General features: G+C 36.7%; 1 protein-coding gene across 2 annotated transcripts in view; it reads right to left on the reverse strand.

Annotated features, from left to right (window-relative positions):
* Window positions 1–1517: 1517 nt before the first annotated feature.
* LOC121304019 (ATP-dependent RNA helicase DHX29-like) overlaps window positions 1518–22105 on the reverse strand; it is a 23407-nt gene continuing 2819 nt past the window's right edge. The window contains exons 4-27 of one of the 2 annotated variants that reach the window (XM_041234970.1): window positions 20640–20769; window positions 19105–19241; window positions 18545–18679; window positions 17560–17686; window positions 17259–17414; window positions 15746–15914; window positions 15349–15472; window positions 14381–14992; window positions 12780–12923; window positions 12264–12440; window positions 11981–12121; window positions 11571–11715; window positions 10829–10949; window positions 10561–10645; window positions 9543–9631; window positions 9220–9348; window positions 8718–8793; window positions 8068–8292; window positions 7596–7732; window positions 6289–6379; window positions 4230–4535; window positions 3577–3708; window positions 2895–2991; window positions 1518–2693 (exon numbers count right to left, since the gene is read on the reverse strand). In XM_041234970.1, coding sequence (XP_041090904.1) covers window positions 2638–2693; window positions 2895–2991; window positions 3577–3708; window positions 4230–4535; window positions 6289–6379; window positions 7596–7732; window positions 8068–8292; window positions 8718–8793; window positions 9220–9348; window positions 9543–9631; window positions 10561–10645; window positions 10829–10949; window positions 11571–11715; window positions 11981–12121; window positions 12264–12440; window positions 12780–12923; window positions 14381–14992; window positions 15349–15472; window positions 15746–15914; window positions 17259–17414; window positions 17560–17686; window positions 18545–18679; window positions 19105–19241; window positions 20640–20769 — 3741 coding nt within the window. In that variant the 3' untranslated portion in view covers window positions 1518–2637. Of the gene's footprint in view, window positions 2694–2894; window positions 2992–3576; window positions 3709–4229; window positions 4536–6288; window positions 6380–7595; window positions 7733–8067; window positions 8293–8717; window positions 8794–9219; window positions 9349–9542; window positions 9632–10560; window positions 10646–10828; window positions 10950–11570; window positions 11716–11980; window positions 12122–12263; window positions 12441–12779; window positions 12924–14380; window positions 14993–15348; window positions 15473–15745; window positions 15915–17258; window positions 17415–17559; window positions 17687–18544; window positions 18683–19104; window positions 19242–20639; window positions 20770–22105 lie in introns of both variants that reach the window. The other variant, XM_041234965.1, reaches the window with a different exon arrangement.

Raw genomic sequence — 22105 nt, forward strand, 5'->3', positions numbered from 1 at the left:
TTGCCTATCACACAAGCTGTTGACTCTCAGAAATTTGTCTTCTGATTCTGTTGTGGCTTTGGGTCTGCCAGACCTCTTCCTGTCAGTGTTTCCTCCAATTTCCAAGTGCCTTTTGATGGTGTAGGAAACTGTACTCACTGACACCTTGGCTTTCTTTGCAATTTCCCTAAAGGAAAGACCTACACTTTTAAGGCTTATAATGGTCTATCTTCCTTTATTAATTGCCTTTTTCTTGCCATTATGATAACAATATACTACTTCCTGCAGTACAAAAATGGGGGTGTTCTAAAACTTTTAACAGTATAAACTTGTCTGTAAACACTTAATATTTCATTATATGATAAGTGTACTTATATAAGCTGATAATCATAAGTGAATTGCATTCAAAAATTTAATTTTTAAATGAAAATGTAAATCTTGTCAATTTCAATGAAATGGTCACCCAAAGCAAGGGGATTTCAGTCTGAAGCCCAAGTCAGTTAAAAGTCTGAAATGTGTATAACACGGTGTTAGAACACTGGCCTAAGTATACAAGTGTCTTTTTTAGATGTTCTGAGTTAACTAGCATGTTACCTAATAAACCTTTTGTCACCAATTATTGTTAACAGGTGAGGGTCCATGATTACTATAAATATAGGTAGCATAGGCACAAATTTGTCATTCATGAATGTAAGGGAGCAGAAAATGACAAAATATGCTCAGTTTAGCAAAGACAGTCTGTAATCACTTTAAGAAATGAAGGTCAAACTTTAAGACAAATTGCAAGAACTTTGCAAGTGTCTGTAACTGCTGTGGCCAAGACCATCAAACGATTTGAAGAAACTGGCACTCTTGAAGACTGAACAGGGTCAGGCAGGCCAAGGGTGTTCTCAGAATCAGAGAACAAGTTCATTCGAGTCACAAGTCTACGAAACCGGCGATTAACTGCCACTGAAATACAAGCTCAGCTAAATGCTACTAGAAGTATAGATGTTTCAACATCAACTGTTCAGAGTAGATTGCGTGAAGCTGGCCTAACTGGAAGAACTGCTGCAAAGAAACCATTGTTAAGGGTGCAGAATAAGAGGAAGAGACTTGCCTGGGCCAAAAAACACAGAAACTGGACGTCTGAGGAGTGGAAGTTGGTCTTATGGACCGGCGAGTCAAAATTTGAAATATTTAGGTCCAAACGCCGAGTATTTGTAAGATGCAGAGAGGGTGAGCGCATGAGTTCTGCATGTGTAGTTCCCACTGTCAAGCATGGAGGAGGCAGTGTCATGGTCTGGGGTTGCTTTGCTGGTAACAGAGTTGGTGATCTTTATCAAGTCCATGGCAAGCTCAACCAGCACAGCTATTATAGCATACTTAAGCGTCATGCATTTCCATCAGGATTATGGCTAGTTGGGCAGTCCTTCATTCTTTAGCAAGATAATGACCCGAAACACAGCTCAAAGTTGTGCAAGAACTATCTCGCGAAGAAGGAAAGTGAAGGACAACTTAATCTAATGACCTGGCCTGCTCAGTCTCCAGACCTCAATCCCATAGAACTTGTATGGGACGAACTGGACAGAAGAGTCAAAACAAATATTACTATGTTCTGGCCTTTTTTCAAGAGTTTATTTTGCTGTTGCTCTCAACCAAGCTCTCAATTGAAACTTGAAGGATAAGGACAGAATTACCTGAAACTCAGTGGGTGCTGATATGGAGTAACAGGGGAGATAACCTGGATGACAGAAAATCACTAGAATTCTGAATGGGTTCCACTTTACTCAAATGAATGTGCTCTTAGCGGCACCTAACCCATAAAACTCTGGGTAAACATCATTATTATTGAGGAGCCAAGAAAAGTTGAATTAGATTAGTAAACCTGTTTTTTTTTTGTAAATATATATTATGTGATGACCAGTTGCAAAGTTATAATATCCTGTTATACCTGCAATTACCACTTAGATATGGAAACTTTATTATTCTACAATCTTTAGACAGAAGAACCTTGCAATCTGGCCAGTAATTAATCAATTCTGGATTCATCACGGATTAGGACAGTAACGCATAGTGCAGCCTAGTCTCTTTTGCATAGGAAGCAGCCAAGTTGTGAAAGGAATATAAGAGGGCCTCACCAAGTGTAATGGTTTGACACCCATTTAACTGACATGAGGAAAAATAGAGAGACAGGCAAGCAGTATTTCAGATGGGTATATTGCATACATTCCTGCTACATGAGATATCATCATTAATTCTAGAACATTATTTTGGGCTTTCCTCTTTTAATCTATTCTCCATCAGCTGTAGAGCCTTATGCCAAAAACAGTCAAAATCCATTAAAAATAATAACAAACGATACAATAATAAGGAATGGTGCAAAGATAATTAAATACAACATCACTACCATGAACGGAACTTTTTATGGCAATAATAAGCCCACATGCTGCTTCCAATACCTGTGGTTTATTTAGTTTTCTGCTACAGTGAATGCACCACAGAAGGCAGTTACAACATAGTAAACACTACTATTTTTCACTGTGACTTTGGCAAGTTTTTGAAGAAAAACATACACCACATACTCAGTATATTCTGAATGGTTTTATAGAAAGTTTTGCTTTATGGTGCCATTATTCTTTTCCTCAAAACACTGCAGCATCAAGCTTAGCGTGGTCATCACAGGACATTTTCACTTTTAATCAGTTCAGTTATAAGCTGTATGGTCTTGTTATCTGAAATAAAGAAAGCACAAGGAAACATTTTGGGAATTTGTTAGCAAACCAAAGACTCAGACAGATGAAAAACAAACATTGGCAGCGTGACAATCCAGCAATCAGAAGCACTGAACAATGAACTTGCACGCAATAGCTGAACCGATTAACATTAACAACATATTCTAAAATTACAACTGTAATTAAAAAAGAACTAATTACCTTCAAGAGACATTTGGGGATTTTCAAGTTTCTGCTGAAGGACTGTGTCTATCAATGCTCTTAACTGTTTAAAGATGACTCCAATTCTCACAGGTGCCTGAAAATGTAATGATGGATAACAACAGTCAATAGGAGATACAAGAGAAACGTTCTGCTTGCTAGAGTTCCAAAGAGCTGCAGTGGACTGTTGAACAGCATGCATGCTGTAATCCAATAAGAGGCACGTGCCAGCACAGTTTCAAAGACAGGACTCCCAAGTTTCTAAACAAAAATCCAACTAGTGAGTAAAAAGAACAGATTACTCAGAGACGTGAAGATCACATCCTGTCCTTAATTAAGAGTCCAGTGGCTATTGAATTAATGGATGAAAAACCTGTATTTGTCACCTGAAATAAGCAGAACATTTTCTGGAAACTGAAATGTTCTACAGCAAAACGATCAGGGTCAATGGCAAATGTTTTCAAAGAAAACATTATTTCACTCAGTGCTAAACCTAAAGGTACTGTTTTATGACGTTCTTGCATTGTTTAATGCACATAACACAGCGTTTCAACCTTAATTATTATACATTTAGATGTCTGTTCTGATTATAAAGCATGCCAATTATAGTCCCAAAAATCTTCAGATATAATTAATGTTGAAACACATTACTTCTCTTGAATGAGGAAAAGTATTTCCTGACCTGAAACTGTATCCAACTATCCACAGAAAGGAGTCTCTCTCGATGTTGCACGTCAATGTCCCATCCAAACAGCAGGATGGGGAAGGGGGATATCAGTGTGGTGTCCCGAACGTACACCTTGGCATACTTTACCTGCAAACACACAGGAATTTAGACAAAGGGGGAAAAGAAATGTGGAATTGGATGGCAAGAAAAGTCACTGAATCAAACAGCTGAAATTGGTTCACTATACTAACCGATACACACTTGACAAAAAGAAAGTATACTTGGGGGGGGGGGGGGGGGGGGGGGGGGGGGATATATTTTCCTGCACTTAAAATGTCTTTTTTATGTTCAAAACTCTTTCAGCATTAGTGACATGGATCCTCTGCATTGGCTGTAAACACAAAATTTCAGCTATCAGTAACATGAAAAAAGATTACCTTGAGCAACTTCTTCAGCAAGATTAACTTGAATTGGACAAGCCATGCAATAATGATATCCAAGACATTATAGAGGGGCATACCTAAGCACAACCAGTCCTTTTGAGTGCAGTATCGAATATCTAAAGTGCTTTTACTGTTCCACCTCAGGGTAGCCATGCTCTGCATCATTGAGAAAGGCAATTAACAAGCCAGCACCATGAAATAGGTCCCAGTAGAGGGGGATCTTACCTTCTCCTGGTAAAGTAGCCAACCGTAGGTCTGCAGGACTCTGTTGACAGAAGAAGGATGGACCTGGGCTTTGCCTTGCGCAGTCTCTACAGTGCAGGCAGCTTTCTCAGTGACATCGACGGACGGGGTGTAGATAATCTTTCCAATGTTGTCATAAAGTCCAGCCGTCAACACGGCGTTCAACAGTGAGACCTCCTTGGGAGACAGCTGCTCCTTTAACCAGTCGACAGGCTGATCTCTGGACTTCGATCTGGGAGATGAGAAGCCCACTACTTCAACCATCTTCATCAGCTCCTGTTTTACATCCTATGTAGACACACAACAAACACATAGTTTTCAACATCCAGGCAATTCAGTTGAAAGCTGATACAATACGGTATTTTTAGGGCTTGAATTTTTCGGATCTTATTTTTTGTTGAGTTCAGGGTTTTTTTGGGGGGGTTTTTATTATTAGCCTATTTGGCAAAATCGGTTTTTAAAAATAACACTCAAATGCATCAATTTTCAGTTCCTATAAAAAACTGCAAGTATGTTTTACTAATACATATACAAAAGTTAACTTACTGTGTTGAAGTGAGGACGTCAACCTTTAGGATTCAGGCAATTCAGAACTCTGGATGCACTTTCAATCCGACAATTGTGAAAAGTATTTCGTTTTACGCCCTATACCTATCACTGTAATGTTGGGTTTCGGCTGTCGTGAAGAAATAACTCTTATACAATAATTCAGCTGAATGCAGACAGATTATAATCTTACAGTTGTATTGCTGCAGCTCACACGTTGTACACATTGCTTTCCAACTTCAACTAATTTCCTGGTTTGTCAATAAAGCTTATTTAATACAAGACCCTTACATAACTTTTATGCAAACAACTAGAAGGCAAACACTAACACACTACTGCAAATCAAGCTTAGCCTTTTTAACAGTAAGTAGTTTGTTATTAATCATAATTATTTTATTAATCGTAATACCTATTAATTTTATTACTTTATTAATTTTGAATATTTTACAAAAATTATTAATTTTGTAAATATAGATGCTAACTTAACTTTCCTCTTCTGTATTATAATTTCTGCATTTATAAAAAATACATTAATTAAAACAAAAATTAAAAAAACAAGTCAACTTGTTGGGAGTGTATTCTATATGTAGGTTTGTAAAAATTGCCGATTGGCTGGTAGCCTTTGCACACTGCTCGCCTTTTGAAAGACGTTTTCTTTATGTAGAAAGAGTAGTGAATGGTTGAACCCCGGTTTAAATCGGTTAAAAAAAATAAAAATAAAAACAAATTTTCTAAATAGGGCTTCTGGGGTGTTTTTCGGTTATTATCAGTTAAAACCAAAAATTTCAAGCCCTAGGTATTATCAATGATTCCACTGCTTTTTGTTTTAGATGATGGGGCCTGAAACATGTTTTAAAATGGGTTTAGTATTTGAATCCCTTACCTTAGAGAGCCCTTGAGTTAAAGTTAATACTATTTCTTTCCTGCAGGATATCCTTTATTAGGTACAGTCTTTTGCTTAGATCCTAATTTACCATGCTTATGAACTACTCTAACTATTCTCCTTGAGAGGAAGTGAGGTGGGGAAGCATATAGGCATCGCGCTGTGCTCTGCTGTCCATAATATAGATGAGGCATTGTACAGTGAAGCCAGTACAACACTAACATGCTTCCACAGCTCACAAATCAATCTTGTGAAGAGTTCTGGAATATTTAGCAAACATTTCAAATAATGACCTAGACAGAAACAGCAATACAGAATCCACACACATTGCAGGATATTAAAAAGAGAAAGAAATGAAACATATCTATGAAGAAGGCACTTCTTCATTTGTCTATTGTACTTATTTTTCATAAGTTTTAAAGTAGAATTTTGATTGCGCTTTTTAAGTTATGGCTGTTTTAATACAAAAAATATTTAAAAAGGATAGACAGTGAACATGCAAGACAGTATTTGATAGCTCTTACAACACGTTTAAATTCAATTTTTGCAACCTTCTAAAAGAAAATAAAAAAGTTATGTACATATAGTAGAAAGTAAACAGCAACCGTAAACCTCAATTGTCAAAAGTGCTGTCCTGTTCAGAAAGTGCTTCCTACAGTATGCCATTTCAGCACGAGACCCCTCACTGCATGCATTCTTCCACCTGGAATTGGATAGAAAAGACTTTTTATAAATCTATCAATGTATGAGACAATTATTGATTTGTAAAATCAAGTTTTACTGAGATAAGTGAATTTGTTTTTTAAAAATCTGGAACATTCCAGTCTGTAGCCAAAGCAAACACCTCTGAATGGATCATTCCTGAATGTCAAAATGTGAAAAAAAAAAAAAAAAAAACCTTTCCACCTTAACATTGAAGAAAGCAGCTTAATGGAGAGAAACACCCACAGCTGTGGCCAAAAGTTTTGTATTACCTACAATTTTATGATTGAGAGGTAATTAAAATAAATAAATAAATATAAAAATAAAATACATGAACATAATTTAAATTATTAGTTTTTTTAATTTAACATCATGTAATCAATTACATTACAAAATTATATTGCAAAAGTCTACCGGAAGCCCGAGTATAGTATTTCATGTTAGACTTTGAAATGTCACATTTTTTCAATTTTTGTCAGTGTTTCGTTAAGGATATGGAAATCTACAAATCGGTATGTAATTCAATTTGTTAACGTAACATTATTCAGCAGGTTTCACTCAACTTTTTGGAGTAAAATGAGTTAAATCTATAAGGTAATGCAAAACTTTTGGTTACAGCTGTACCCCTATTGTGTGCTTATTACTACACACTTGTATTGGACAAACTGGTCCAGGTTTATTAAACCTTGTTCAACATATTACCAATTCAAATTTAAACATATTTAACTGGGTACAAGCACCATATGTTAAAAATGGATCTTGATTAGCAAGTTTACATTTAACTTAGAAAAATAAATACATAAATAAGTATACACTTTGCATCTGGTGCAAAACCTTAGTAAATCTGTATCATTATTTGCTATCTGTAGCTGTCTTGTGGTAAGGCAGCCAACATTCATAGTAAGCTTGCATTTAGAAGACAATAAACCCACCCTGGTAATTTCTAGACAGTTAAAGTTTGTCTTCAGACACAGATCTTAACAAAGGGTTATTTTCTTGGTGTGCGGTGTAAAAAAGATTATGGGTCTATATTTAGTGTTGTAAAGATGTACTTTGACATGATTTAATTAATTTAAATTGAGTTTTTATTGAATTTTAGAGAAATGCCTCCCCCGATATCCCGTTCCACTCGACAGGTAGCTGTTACTTATAGAAGATAAGAATGATTTATAACATCAAGCTATGTGACTGCTAATGACAAAGCAAACAGAACCTACCCTTTGTAGGCATTGTAAATGGTCAGGTGATCCGAATTGGACAAAGCCAAGGCTGCCTTTGCCAGGTTTGCCTCATCTTTTCTATTCATTGGTGTAGCAAAGGGGGACTTTTCTGAAATTGCTGCTGCTATAACTGCCTGTAAAATATATGTATCAATGAACATTTCAATTAATGCCAGCTGTATTTATATAAATATACACAGTCAAATGCAGTATCTTGTCATGTTTTAAAAGCACTTAGTAATACAGACAATTTTCGTTTTGGGTTTTAAATATGTTTTAACATTTTAAACTCCAATTAATAACTATCATTGCAAATGGGATAGATAAGGTAAATAAAATGCAACACAGTTTATAAATCTATAAACATTTATTTATTTTATTTTAGAAAAGGTTATAAGTTATATCAACACTGTTTAAAATTAAACACACACGTTGGTACAAATTGGATTCAAACATAAAAAGTACTTACAATTGGTTCTAAACAGCCAAATATAGCCCCGAAGACCAGCATTTTCCCGATTTTGACATTGACTGGCAAGGTTGCAAGGTGCTGTCCCAGTGGAGTGAGTTTGGGGAGGTCCAGCTCACAGGCCCCAATCCTCCTCAGCAGGTTCATAGCGTTGCTGACAACCTGGGGCTGGGGAGGATCCAGAGCTCTGGAGAGGAAATCTTCTGGAGAGCCGTACTCACACTTCTGCAAGGGAACAAAATGCAAGAATGTTTTTTTTTTTTTTTTTTAATATGAAAATGTTGCATTAATATAACAGAGCTATAATGATATATAACAAGGCCCCAGTTAAATAATGGGAACAATCCTTGATTATGAAGATATTTGCAGTGCTGAATGAGCAACAACAATAATTATATTTATTATAGTGCTTTTAATTTCAAGGCTTCCCACATTACTCTATCTTATTTCAAATGTGTGAAGGTCAGGTAGTTTTAACCTTAGCATACAATAACTTAGACTTTAATGATAAAAGCAAAGAGATTCTAGGTTGAAATTACTATCAGTACCATACTACACAATATAAATATAGGAATCTCAACCAAAGCCACCATAGGCTACATGTGCTCTACATCTCAATAATCACTGAATGGGATGTAATGAAGCGCTACCATGATATGCAGACAAAGCTCTTCTAAAGGCACTCGTAGAATTTCTGGGTCTGAGTAATCGCTAAAGCTTCTATACCTGTAAAAATACATAAAAACACATTCAATATGCAAGATTTACAAGTACTGAATTTAAATCAACTTATGACAGCCACAATTAAGCCAGTTACATGATTAATCTTAGAAGCGTTACATTTGTTGTGACAGGGCAGAACCCCTGCACAGGTAAATGGTGTTTTCTGAAGCTGTGTAAATAAAAATGATATACTTGTATTCACACAACTTCAAAAACCACACCATTTACCTGTGCAGGGTTTCTGCCCTGTCACATTGTTGCTGTTACTGTGTATATGTGTGTGTGTGTGTTTGTTTACTGACAGAATCTAGCAGAATTTATGCTTGCTGTATTTTCTTATATTACTATATTTTTTGGATATTGCTTTTGTACTCCCATATGTGCATTTTACTTTCTGATTCGGTGTGGAAACAGTTCAAACAGATTTACCTTTCCTTGGTGAACAAGCGGAAACAAACCCCTTCCCTGACACGCCCAGCCCTGCCCTGCCGCTGGAGAGCGCTAGCTTTACTGATGAAGGTCTCCACCAAGGAGCTCATCTGGCTACTTTCACGATACCTAGAAAATTGAGGCAGACCGGGAAACATGTCAATAAATACCACATAATAATACAGTGACGATAATCTCAAGAGTACCCCTATTTAAATATTTGTAATCTTTGACCTTTGATGTTAAGAGTACAGAATGTCTCAATAAACAGGTTAACCAATAATGCAGGTACCAGCAGCTTTATTACACTGCACAATAGATACCTGTTCTCCTTGATCTTTCCAGTGTCTATGACAAAGACAACATCAGGGATTGTGACGCCTGTTTCTGCAATGTTTGTAGCCAAAACAATCTGAAAGGAATTAGAATATTATGTTATCTTCAGTAAAAATTATAGTGCCCATCTGCATACCAATCAAACTTCTTCCAGTGAAAGAGAGTTTCTTAAACCCACTTCCATCTGTACACAAATTCAGGAGCAAAGGCTGTGTGGAACCTCAGGAATTGAAATGGAAGGACGGTGGTTTCAACTTGGAAAAGAGGACAGGGTCTCCACTTGGCATGTATAGAACTCTTCCTCACAGAGGATGAGGCCGTCACAGCCAGGCCTCTAAGGCTGGGGCCAAGGTTCACTTGCCCCCAGAGGGAGACTGTTGCAGAAGTGTTGCTGTTAAGGGCGCCTTTAGATAAGATTTGTGGCAGCCATTTTGACATTAAAATTTATCACCGCAACTTCTGCTTCGCAAACTTGATGCGGGTTTGGATGCTGATGATATATGCCAAGTGTCAGATCAATCGCTTCACCGGTTCCCAAGAAGAAGATTTCAAAAGGTTTTATCGAAAAATGCGTCACGGTGCCAATTGCAAGGACGCAGCAGCAAATTTTTTTTAGCATCTGACAAGCAATGTATCCAGCTTGTTACCTGCCAAGTCAGAACCTGATCAGTCACACAGCTTCAGAGCAGCAGCAGTTTAAAGTTTTGGGAAGAAAAAAAAAAAAATCTCAACAATACAATAGGCTTCCCATCCTTTGTCTTGGAAGCCTAATAATAATAATAATAATAATAATAATAATAATAATAATAATAATAATAATGATAAACTTTTTGTTATCTTTTTATCAAGAGAGTCAATTAAATGTTGATCTTCGTGTTTTTTTTTTTTAATGTATAAAGCTTAGTCAATCTCTATCAGAAGCTTAATTAATGCTCTAAAACTGCAGACCTGTAGAGGAAAACAGGAAAAACAGCAAAACTGATGGTGTGTATACCCAGAAAGTACCTTTCTAACACCAGGAGGGGGCACCATAAACGCTGCTGCTTGTTCTTTTGATGAAAGTGTGGAGTGTAAGGCAATCAGTTTATATCTGTAGAGCAAAGCAAAATAGAGAATGCCTCAATACAACTAAACAGAGATCTTTTTCAGGTGATCAGTATCTGTATTTTCTTTTTATAAAACATAAAAAAAACTTACTGTAAAATACAACATGTGAAAAACACAATTTGCTATTGGCATCACAGCTAAACATAAAAGAGCACACAAAATGTACCTATCTTTCACCCGGAACCTCTTGTCTGTAGACAAGAGGTCATACAGTTGCTGTATATGTGCCAGTCCAGGCAGGAAAACCAGCACTGCCCCATCCACTGCTCTATACTGTGGACTCTTATCTAGAATGTCAAGCAAAAACATTGGGCAAAATATTAGAAAGCACTGCCACAATTTTCAAATACTTGTTTAAACACACTGCTCCAATATCTATTGTGAAATATATAAAGGCTGCATTTTCGAGATGCCTTTGTAGCCAAGACCCATTATTGACAGCAGAAAAAGGTAATCACTGTGTTCTGGAGAAAATAAGGTCAATGCCTACCCCAGCTTCACTGAAGTAGTATCTGTGGCAAAAATCAGTGAGGCACATATTCCTCCAGAACAATTAAAACTTGTAGGCTCACCAAGAATTAAGCGATTGTGTTTCCAAAAACATTTGTTCAAATACTCTTAAAATAGTCCTAAATACACTAAATACTTCTAGTGTTATTAATTCTGTCAGCTAGTTGTATGAAAGACTATTATATACTATACACTCTACAGCAGTAATCTCTTAATAATAATAAAAAAAAAAAAAAACAACAACTCTTTGCTTTTGACTAAGGGATCTTTTTCTTAAGTGCTAGTGAGAACAAATGTTTTCTTAGATGTTTAACTTTAATACAGAATAAATGGAGCTAAGAAAGGTTTTTATGCCTAGTTTTTTTTTTTCCTTTTTAATACACTCTTCATTTACATACCTAAGAAATCTAGCAGATCCAAGATGAGATCCATGTTGATCTTGTTTGGGTTCATGTACTGAACAGCATGACATGTGCGGCTGCTGTAGTTTTGAAGATCTGATCCCAAATCCCAGACAGGCCCAGTGTCTTTAACAATAAACTCCTGATGCAAGGTGTTGAAGAAAGAAAGGACATGCACCTTTTAAGTCAGATAGCTACAGCAACAACTAGTAACCGTTTATGAATGCATTGTGTTAAAATCCTGTTTATATTCTCTGTGTGTTACAGTGATTTTAAATAGTACACAAAAACTAACTGGAACTCATGTTTGGCTATGGTGAGAATTATTATTTTTTGTTTATATTAATATATATTTGTTGCTAACATCACACACAACACATGACTTGCATCTCACTGTTAGTCATTACCTGGTGTATCTGAGTTTTTCCTCCCTTTCCAGTGACATTCACATTGATTTCTTCTTCCTCTTCAAGAAATTTTTGACTATAATCAGAGTCTTGCTCCAAAACATAACCGGTTTCCTCTACCACATCTTCAAGGTTGTAAACCTGCCAAAATAAAGAATAGGATGCGGTTTATTTCCGTGCAAGCAAGCAAACACACACACACACACACACACACACATAATACTAAACATTACATTTTCTCCAACACAACAACGTCAGATTATTTTAAGTGTTATTATCTTACCTCTACAGGAAATGTTCTGCCCGGAATTCTCACAACTGGGCATCGGCCAAAATAGTTTGAAAACTTGTCGCAGTCGACTGTAGCACTCATTAAAATCAAGTGGAGGTCTGAGCGCTTGCGCAGAATCTCCTTCAGGATTATCAGCAGGAAATCTGACTGGACGCTGCGTTCATGAACCTGAAGAGTAGAAATAAAACTTAAGAAGTGGTGTGATTCTTTTCAACACCTTTCCATTAGTAGAATATTTCAGCAACAACTGCCTCTTAGACAATCACTAAACAAGCTACTTTGAAATCAGACTCACAGCACCTAAAATCATAAGTAACTGGATTACACTGTCTTTACTACTACTGGATTACTGCAGCCATGGTTATGATATTACACCAATATGGGGCAAAAACTAAATGCTGGATGATCCTGAAAGCCTTTTGTATGCTGAAAAGTAGGGTCTACGACATAGGAGCCAACAGTATAAATACATAGTTTTCCCTCCAAGATTACTTGTTTTTTACCCACCTCATCCACAATGACGTGTGAGACACGCTCAAGAAGCCCATCCTGTTGCAATTTCCTGAGAAGAACTCCAGTGGTGCAATAGAGCAACCGTGTAGAATCTCCAGCTTTAGTCTCCATTCTTATCTGATAACCGCACAACGAATTCTGAAAACAAATTTGTAATATAGTGTAACACACAATAGAAATACAACAACAAATGCCTTATCATCTCACCACAACGTTTTAGATCTGGGTAGAGTAATCTAACATGATATAGTTAGTGTCTCACGTTTCCGGTTTATTACGAATTTTACCGAAAAATTACAGGACTTTTAAAAAAAATACAAAATAAATAAAATAACAGGATGTTGGTTTTAACTGATTTATACCAGATTTTTGTCTACTATTCAATATTTTTTGGTACTATTTTCTAGGAAATACACAATATTTTTATTAAAATGCTGTTTTATTCTGACTCCAACGGTTCTCTGTCACTTCACAAACACATTATAGTCTGATTATTGTGGCAATTGCTGAGTGTGGCAACTACTAGCTTGATCAAAAACTAAATTGAAATACAATATAATATTTTTAGTGGATGAAGAAACATGAATCAGTTTATGAATATTTAAAAGAAAACAAATGTTTCTAAGTATACAAAAAGCAAAAATAACAGAAGTGGGTCAGATGAGGCAGAAGATGCACAGCATTGCGAATAAGGTTGCACTGAGGTAGATCTTCGTGCTGACAAAAGAACACACAGAATAATAAGAAACTAAAACAATAAAGTGAACTGAGAGAAATGCAATCGGTTTATGAAGCTTTTACACACACTTTAATAAAAAAAGAGTGCAGAATGACTGTGTTAATGTGTTTGTCAGAGCTCTGGGCTTTGCTAGACAGCCACTGTTTACTGCAGACTGCAGGGAGGTATGTATATTGGTGACTTTGTGTGACGGTACTGTCCATTAGCTAAAACACTGCCTAACGACGACAATCTTAATCGTAAGTATTTGACAGCAAATGGTGATGCTTTCGTTTTTTTTAATTTATAGAACGCATTGATGGAAATGTCCATTATGATCTTTGACGCTTATCCCGTTGCCTTGCACTGCCCAGTTCTGTCAATTTTCTTTTCTTTTTTTTTTATTTTGTGCTGAAGTCATGTTCATACCTGCTGTAGATACTATTTCCATCAGCACAGCGATTGCCCAAACGTTCGTAAAGTACCAGCTAACATGGGAAAATGCATGTGGCCTCGACTTGCACAGATACTGCTTCATAATACATGCCAGGGACATTAAACTTAATCAGAAACCATAACTGCTATGTATCATATTCCGCATGTAAAGTGTGTATACTGAGAATCCCCCCCCCGATTTTTACTGATGTTTCAATTCAAAATGATGGTATTACCGATTTGATCCCTATTTTAATATATGTAAAATAAACTGGATTTTTCTTTTTAAAGAAAAAATGAAAATGCAGAGCACTAGTTAGAGTTTACAGACCAATCCCCTCATACCCAACTGGTGTTTTCCAATAAGAAACATTGAGGTTTAAAAAATGGACACACACGTTAAATGTAAAGTCATATACTTTTCTGCAACATAGTAACTTACTCTTGCCCCTGGTCCCTCTTCACAGCCAAGCTCCTCAGACACTCTGACAGCCAGACTCATCGCGGAGATCCTGCGGGGCTGAGTGCAGACTATTCTGCATTTCTGGGAGCTCAAACTGCCTGTCAGCAGCTCCTCCAAGATGAACTGAGGTACCTGAGTGCTCTTCCCACTACCTGTCTCGCCTGCCACCACCACTACACGGTTCCTTCTAATAGCCTCCAGGACCCTGTCTCTGTGCTGAAACACTGGCAGCTGCTCTCTGTCCCTAAGCAGCCTCTGAAACAAGGCAGAGGACTGCAGCTTCCTGAGCAGCACCCTGGACGATTCAAGGTCATCTGGTTTCTCGTGGTGGACAGATATTTTGCTGAAGTCCTCGTCTGTGATCAGGTCTTCCCAGGATTCCCCTGGCTCATCTGCAGCCTCCGATGCCCCCTGGGATAGCTGCTGCTGCTGCTGCTGTTGCTGCTGCTTCAGCTTGTTAAGCAGCTTGGTGATGAACTGATCACGGGGCTTGTTGGTTTCAATTTTGGTTTGTTCTTCCTTCTTCTTCTCATTGTCCTTCCATTCCAGCCAGACGTCCCTGTAGATCGGAGGAAGCAACTGATGCACTGACTGAAAAACAATGGAAAGCAAGAGTATAAATGCATTTATAAACATCCAAGAAAAACCAAAATGCAAAAATTCAGGGACTAGGCATTATGACAAAACGATTTATGATGTTTTTGGAAAACTGAAATTCTGGGAAGTACCAGGCTTCATGTAGAATAAACAGAGTATTTTTCTACTGAAAAATCACTTTAAAGTATAAGGTTTTAAATGCCACATTCATTACACAGTAAGTTTTTATTTTTATACAAAAAGCTATACAAAAGATGGTCAGAGTCAAACCTCTTGTTACATTTTACCCAGTGAGGTTCTATAACACTGGAAATATAAAGTCTGTATCTTAAATAGGACTGCAACTTTACCTGCCCCTTAACCAGGGTATACAGTGCCAAAGTTGCCGCCACATGCTGGGCCTGCATACTGTCTTCAGTAAGGATTGTAGGGCATACTTCCAATATGCCATCTTCTAACTTGTTAACCCGAACTCTGAAAGAAAGAAAGATGTTAATATGAAAAGTCAATTAGCAATTTACCATGTAAGCTTACATTCAGTTTATTTGACATTGACAACTGACTGATGCTCATTAACTAGATTTTTTTTCAATGAGAAGTCTACCTTTTTCTGAATAAGGACCAGTGACTTAGGGGATCACTCAGTTGGCTGTCATGACATACGTTTAGCTAATGGATTAAATGAAAGCTAACGATAAATAATGTACTTTTGAAATGTAAGGAAACTGGAACGTGCACACACAGTACCTGCATCTCCAGTGTCTTCCAGCAGGAACCTTTTCAAATGAAGGTTGTGGGCTTTTAGGAAGGTTCTTCCTGCACCAATCAATCAGAAACTGTTTGGGAGTCTTGCCAGTCCAGCTTCGAGCAGCATAGTCAAAGTTTCTTATATCCATGGGCTCCTTCTCCTTGTTTACTGTAATACAAAGCAATTATTAAATGCATCTACTAGAACAGAAACACTGCAAGCTAATAAAATGTAAACACAGCTTTTTTTCTTCCCCAATTTAAAATTAACTGCTGGGCCTTTCCTAAAAACACAGCATTTGACAGGCTGCACAAAATGTCAGTTTACCAGCCGAAATGATTATTAGTTGTCAGTTGCATTGGAAATTAATTATATAGTGTGATTACTTAGTAAAGCCCAGCCACACAGCATAATAGGCTGCACAAGAGGCTACATACAGGCTGTACTGATAAGTCAGATGCAGGCAGATCCGTAACTGGCATTTCTTGACTAAACTCGTTCACAAGGAAATTGGGGTCCAAATCCAAACAACAATAGGAAGTCCTGGTAAGCATGTGTTTGGAAATTCTGGCCTGTGATTGGTTAAAACTTCGTTATAGGAGCAAATAGATTGAACTATTGCTCTACATCCTTACACTACTGGGCAATCTGTATGTTGAATGAACTTTTGTCAAAGAGAAAGTTTTTTGTTTTTGAAAACCAGCAGTGGATGTACTTACAGGCTTTTGATACCATGGTAACTAGACTCACTTTTTTCTATTTAAATCCATGATGTGTTGTTTACTACATTAATCATGTAACAATCTACTATTCCTTACTATTTAAACCTTCAGGCATTATGGTATTGAGTCTATGTATCAATTTATTCTTTTATATTGTACATGATCTGATTTTAATTCTTATAAAACTAAAGATTATAGGTCATTCATGTTATGTTCATTTTTTGTAAAGTGTTGAACTATTGGTTCATTTACTTTCGTTTCATTTAGGTGATTCTGTATTTTACATAATGTTGTAGCTGTCTGTCTCTCTTGCATATTAAATTGTGTTACATTTTTGGCAAAATATACCAAGAACAAGGTTGCTAGTTTTACATAATGGGGTTTCTTATGACTGAATATCTATTTTCTCTATTTGCAATTTCACTTTTATCGTTACAAATATATTTTCAGCTTTTACATGGGCTCTTACAGGTCTTCATGTCCTTTAATACATATGATCCGTTTATGTTTACTGTGGAACAAAATGTCAGCAAAATTTGCATCCCTTATAAAAGTATTTGGAAATATTTTTTTCATTTTTACTGAATTATGAAGTATACGTAAATGCTTCCAAACACACACACACACACACACATATATTATAAAAAGTAATCCAATTGGGGGAAAAATACAACCAGGATGTATGTGGTATTTTAATTTTACTACACATTTTCACACAAAAGAACAGCTCTGACCAATAATAACATGCTGCTCTAATCAAATTCCCCAGTAAGCTGTTTCTTTTGCTCACCTTTCTCCTCTGGTGGTACTGCAGCTTTTTCACACAAATCAAAGTTTAGAGGACCGTTGTCTGCAGGAGGTGCAACAGGCTTCTTGGCTTCTTTTGGGGACTCTCTATATTTTATGGCGGGATTAAACATAGGATGTGCTTCCAACGGTTTCATCTCTGGAATGAGAAAAAAGATGATCAAACCAAAAGGAACTGAATTGAGACTGTTCACAATGAACCCAATGTGAACACAACCAAAGACAAGGCTCTAAACCCAGACCTGCAAACGCTTGTAAAATGATTTCAGCTGTGTCAGGCTTACCCTGCTGTATTATCCTAATTCTGTCTTGAGCAGTCCTTTGCCCCAGCTTGTCCTTTTTCTGTTTCGAGGAAACTGCCAAGTCTTTTGCATCTAACAGCTGAGCCGTGAGTCGCAAGTAACGATCATTCTGTGCAACACAAAGGGACAGGCACCATGAAGCAGAAACAAGGGAGTCCAGACCTTACAGTCAAAGCAAGTATACCATGCACTGTGAGTAAGATTCAAAGAACATTGAGGGAACAAATACTAATAAAAATGGAAACAGACAGTCAAAGACAATACTGCAGCTAATAATCATAACACTAATTACAACAACCTTGAAGATAAAAAGTGACATTTTCATTATTCTTATTTACAACACAAACCATGTTATAATATAGATCTATATATCTATATCGTAACTATATATAAAATATACTATTTTTAAAGACCTAACCTACCATGTTTTTTATGTTATAAATGACAGCAGGTAAAGATCGTTTGTGTTGTGGAAGATAAGCAATGGTCCAATATAAAAGGAAATTCTGAATAGTATGCATCTTACATGTACAGTGGTTTTAGCACAATAAAAAAAAAAAAAAAGGCAGGCCAGCCACATCAGAAATCTGAAAAACAAATCTCTAAAGGGAATACATGTGAACAAAGGATGGAACTTGGTCTTCTTCAACAACTGGTGTTGTGCTAACGAACCTGCTGTAGTTCTACATTCAGAATACGTCAGTTATGAAGCTGGAGTCATTCTAGGGTTCACATTTAGTAAGTCCTTGGGGTTTGTCCAGGTACACATATATGAATTGGGAAAAATTAAGAACACCTGCCATACCACTGTAAGTAGGGTGTATGGCCTCTATGAACAGCCAGGAATCAATTAACATGATGTGCAAGGTTTTTAAATTATCCTGAAGGGAACATGATCATTCCTTAATGATTACTGTCTGTAAACAGTGGGAATGAAAAATAAAAATCAAACTGTCAGGTAACTTACTGGATCAAAACGCTCCTCCTGCTCAGGGCGCTTTTTAGATTCACCTGGCTCTTCTCCATCTTCTTCTTCACTCTCTTGTTCAGCATAGCGTAGTATCCACTCTTTCATGTTCACCTTCTCCTCTTTGACACTTGCCTGCTAAAGTAAATATCCTTAACTAGAATTGTATAAATACATTTTTTAAAAAACATGTTTTAAAATCCAAATTCTTACCTTTTGATTAACTTGAAATGGACTTAAAATAGTATACAGTAAATGCCAATTATACAAAACATTTGACATATAATTGATTTTTGACTTTTGTTTAAAACCTAGATGCAGATTGGATTATTGAGAGGAAAATGGCACAGTAAAAAGAGGGATCAGTAATAGGGTTAATAAAGCTAGTGAACATTACTTCTCATCACTCCGTACATATCCTAAAGTTTAACTTAAGCTGATACAGTTGCCTAACACACTTCAAATTCCAGGAGCATGCAAATGAGCATGCTCTTTGTGAATATGAAGGTTGAGTGTTTACAGTTTATAGGGCTTTGCTGTGGATATGCATTTTGTATTACCTTTGCCTCAGGTTTCTCGTCGACTCTCTTGATCTCTGAATGTGAAAGGTCCTTCTTTTCAGGAGGTGGCTGAAACTGTGACTTTGTGATCTTTTCTTCCGCCTGCATTTTTTGACTAAAGCCTTCCGGAAGTTCATCTTTGAAAATATGAAATGGTTTAAAAATGATTTAAAGTATTGCAAAAAATGTTGGGCTGTCTTCCTTAGGCAAATGTAGAAAAAAAATGTACTGAAAATGTATCTTCCAAACAATAAAAGGTAAAAATCAAGATAAGTTAGGGCTGTACTTTCTTCATGGTAAAAATGGCTTATTTCACAGTCCAAAAATTGCATTGTCACATTCAAAATGGTTTTTAGACAAAAAATGTTTCAATTTTTTTTTTTTGCTTATCTGAAAAACAGTAAATGCTGAATTGTATATTTTAATTTTTTTTTTGTCCACCGTTTAAAGGCATTCTATTTTCACGATCAGTGAATTGTCAAAAAAAAATAAAAACATGAATAAATAAATGTAAAAATAACAACAGACGCGTGAAATATCCCCTTCTTGTTCTGGACAGAGCGACCTTTAGCAGAAATGCTGATGCAGCTGATGTCCTTTTCGTTGAAGACATTTAAGAAATCGTGTAGCTCTATGCAGTGTGTGTTTATTCTTTTACCAATAGCAAACTATACTGGCTGCCAGATTCTGAAATGCAGTGTAACAGGTATAGGCGTCAATAAGACAGACGTCGGCAGTATTTATTTTAAGTGATAAAAAAAATGTATTTATTCTTTCAGAAATGGGAATTTTCACTGGGAATTACATAGTACACAGCGATGGGTTAATGTCACCAAAATCTGTGATAACCATTAAAAAAAAAAAAAATACAGCCTAATGATAGTGTAACAGTCTAATTAAGGTTCCAGAAAACAGGTGTAGGCTTTAAATTCAGTGACTTAATTACAGAACTGGCCTTATAAGTGCAAAGATGCAACATCTGATATATTGAAATGTATTTTGTAATGAATTTTTTTTTTAAAAACAAATACATTTACATAAAAAAATTGGTTCATAATGCTTCAATAGTATGTAAAAATGTAAGTGTTACATATATAATGAAAAATGGGGTTGTAGCCCTATATACTTAGAAACCCACAATAACTAAAGAATATCCTTAGTAAATTTCACATTGGATAAGTGATTTATTCCCTACATAACTTAACATGTTCATTCTCAATTGCACAGTAGACTTTCCAGATACATGTAAAAAAATTAAGTGCAAATGTATGCACACACTGGGAGAGAATACCCATTTTAGTGCTACTTCCAATATATCTGACATATTTCTAACACGCTCTGACTGCAGTAGGAGCAACAGGTTCTTGTGCAGAATTGAACCATAAACATGTGCTACTGGTGAAAATGTATTCATGCCTACTGTTTAGCCGCTTACTATAAAAATGTACAATGAACTGCACATACATGAATGTCTTCTTACAATAATTACTGTACATATGGACAAATACTTAAATGAATGGGTAGATTATTCTCACCATCCCGAAGGTTTAAGCAAAGCCAATCTAGGGCAGAATGAAGATCGCCACCATATAAAACTGTGTTTTTCATAGCTTCTTCAATGTGCTCAGGCTTGAACGAAAACCCTTGTAAAGCCATGTACAGGTCCTACACAAAGAAGCAAAAGAAGAAAAAAACACAGTATCTAAGAACTTAAGCAGTAACGTTATTGTATGTAGTAGGCAACATTAACAGTTTCAGAGAAGATTAATGTGCATGGAAAAACAACAGAAATTCAAACTATCTAATGGCAATTAGATAACTACATCAAAGGTTACATGACATGTTATACTTGGTAGAGAAATTTACAATAAATACACTACAAACATTAATATATATATATATAATACATATATATATATATATATATATATATATATATATATATATATATATATATATATATATATATATATATATATATATATACATACATATACACACACACACACACACAGCTCTGGAAAAAATTAAGAGACCACTGCAAATTTTTCTTAAATCAGCATCTCTACATGTATGGCAGCCATTCCATTCCAGTGTCTGTTGAATTCCAACACAGGCACACCTCATTCTATTGAATGAGGTACTGATTAGGGGATCACCTGAACCAAATCTTATTTAACGAGGAAAAGTATAAAAACCACTCCTGTGGTCATCACTATCCTCTTGCAATAGGACCAGCTGGATGGCAAAACAGTGCTAGTAGTACCTCAAAAGTAATTGGAATCAAAAAATAACTATTGACCATGCCCAAAGAGTTGAAAAGGAAAGTTTTGAGTGAGGAAAAGAAGGGTTCAATTCTGGCTTTACTGGCAGAGGGATACAGTGAGCGTCGGGTTGCTTCCATCCTTAAAATTTCAAAGACGGCGGTTCATAAGAACAAGGTCAAGCAGCACACATTGGGGACAACAAAGCTACAGACCGGCAGAGGGCGAAAACGACTCTCCACTGACCGGGATGACCGCCAACTCATTCGAATGTCACTCAGCAACCGTAGGATGACATCAAGTGACCTACAAAAAGAATGGCAAACGGCAGCTGGGGTGAAGTGCACGGCGAGGACGGTTCGAAACAGGCTCCTAGGGGCAGGGCTGAAGTCGTGCAAAGCTAGAAAAAAGCCCTTCATCAATGAGAAGCAAAGAAGAGCCAGGCTGAGGTTTGCAAAAGACCATAAGGATTGGACCGTAGAGGACTGGAGTAAGGTCATCTTCTCTGATGAGTCCAATTTTCAGCTTTGCCCAACACCTGGTCGTCTAATGGTTAGACGGAGACCTGGAGAGGCCTACAAGCCACAGTGTCTCGCACCCACTGTAAAATGTGGTGGCGGATCGGTGATGATCTGGGGGTGATTCAGCAAGGCTGGAATCGGGCAGATTTGTCTTTGTGAAGGACGCATGAATCAAGCCAAGTACAAGGTTGTCCTGGAAGAAAACTTGTTTCCTTC

The sequence above is a fragment of the Polyodon spathula genome, chromosome 2 (genome assembly GCF_017654505.1).
Source record: "Polyodon spathula isolate WHYD16114869_AA chromosome 2, ASM1765450v1, whole genome shotgun sequence".
Lineage (NCBI taxonomy): Eukaryota > Metazoa > Chordata > Actinopteri > Acipenseriformes > Polyodontidae > Polyodon > Polyodon spathula.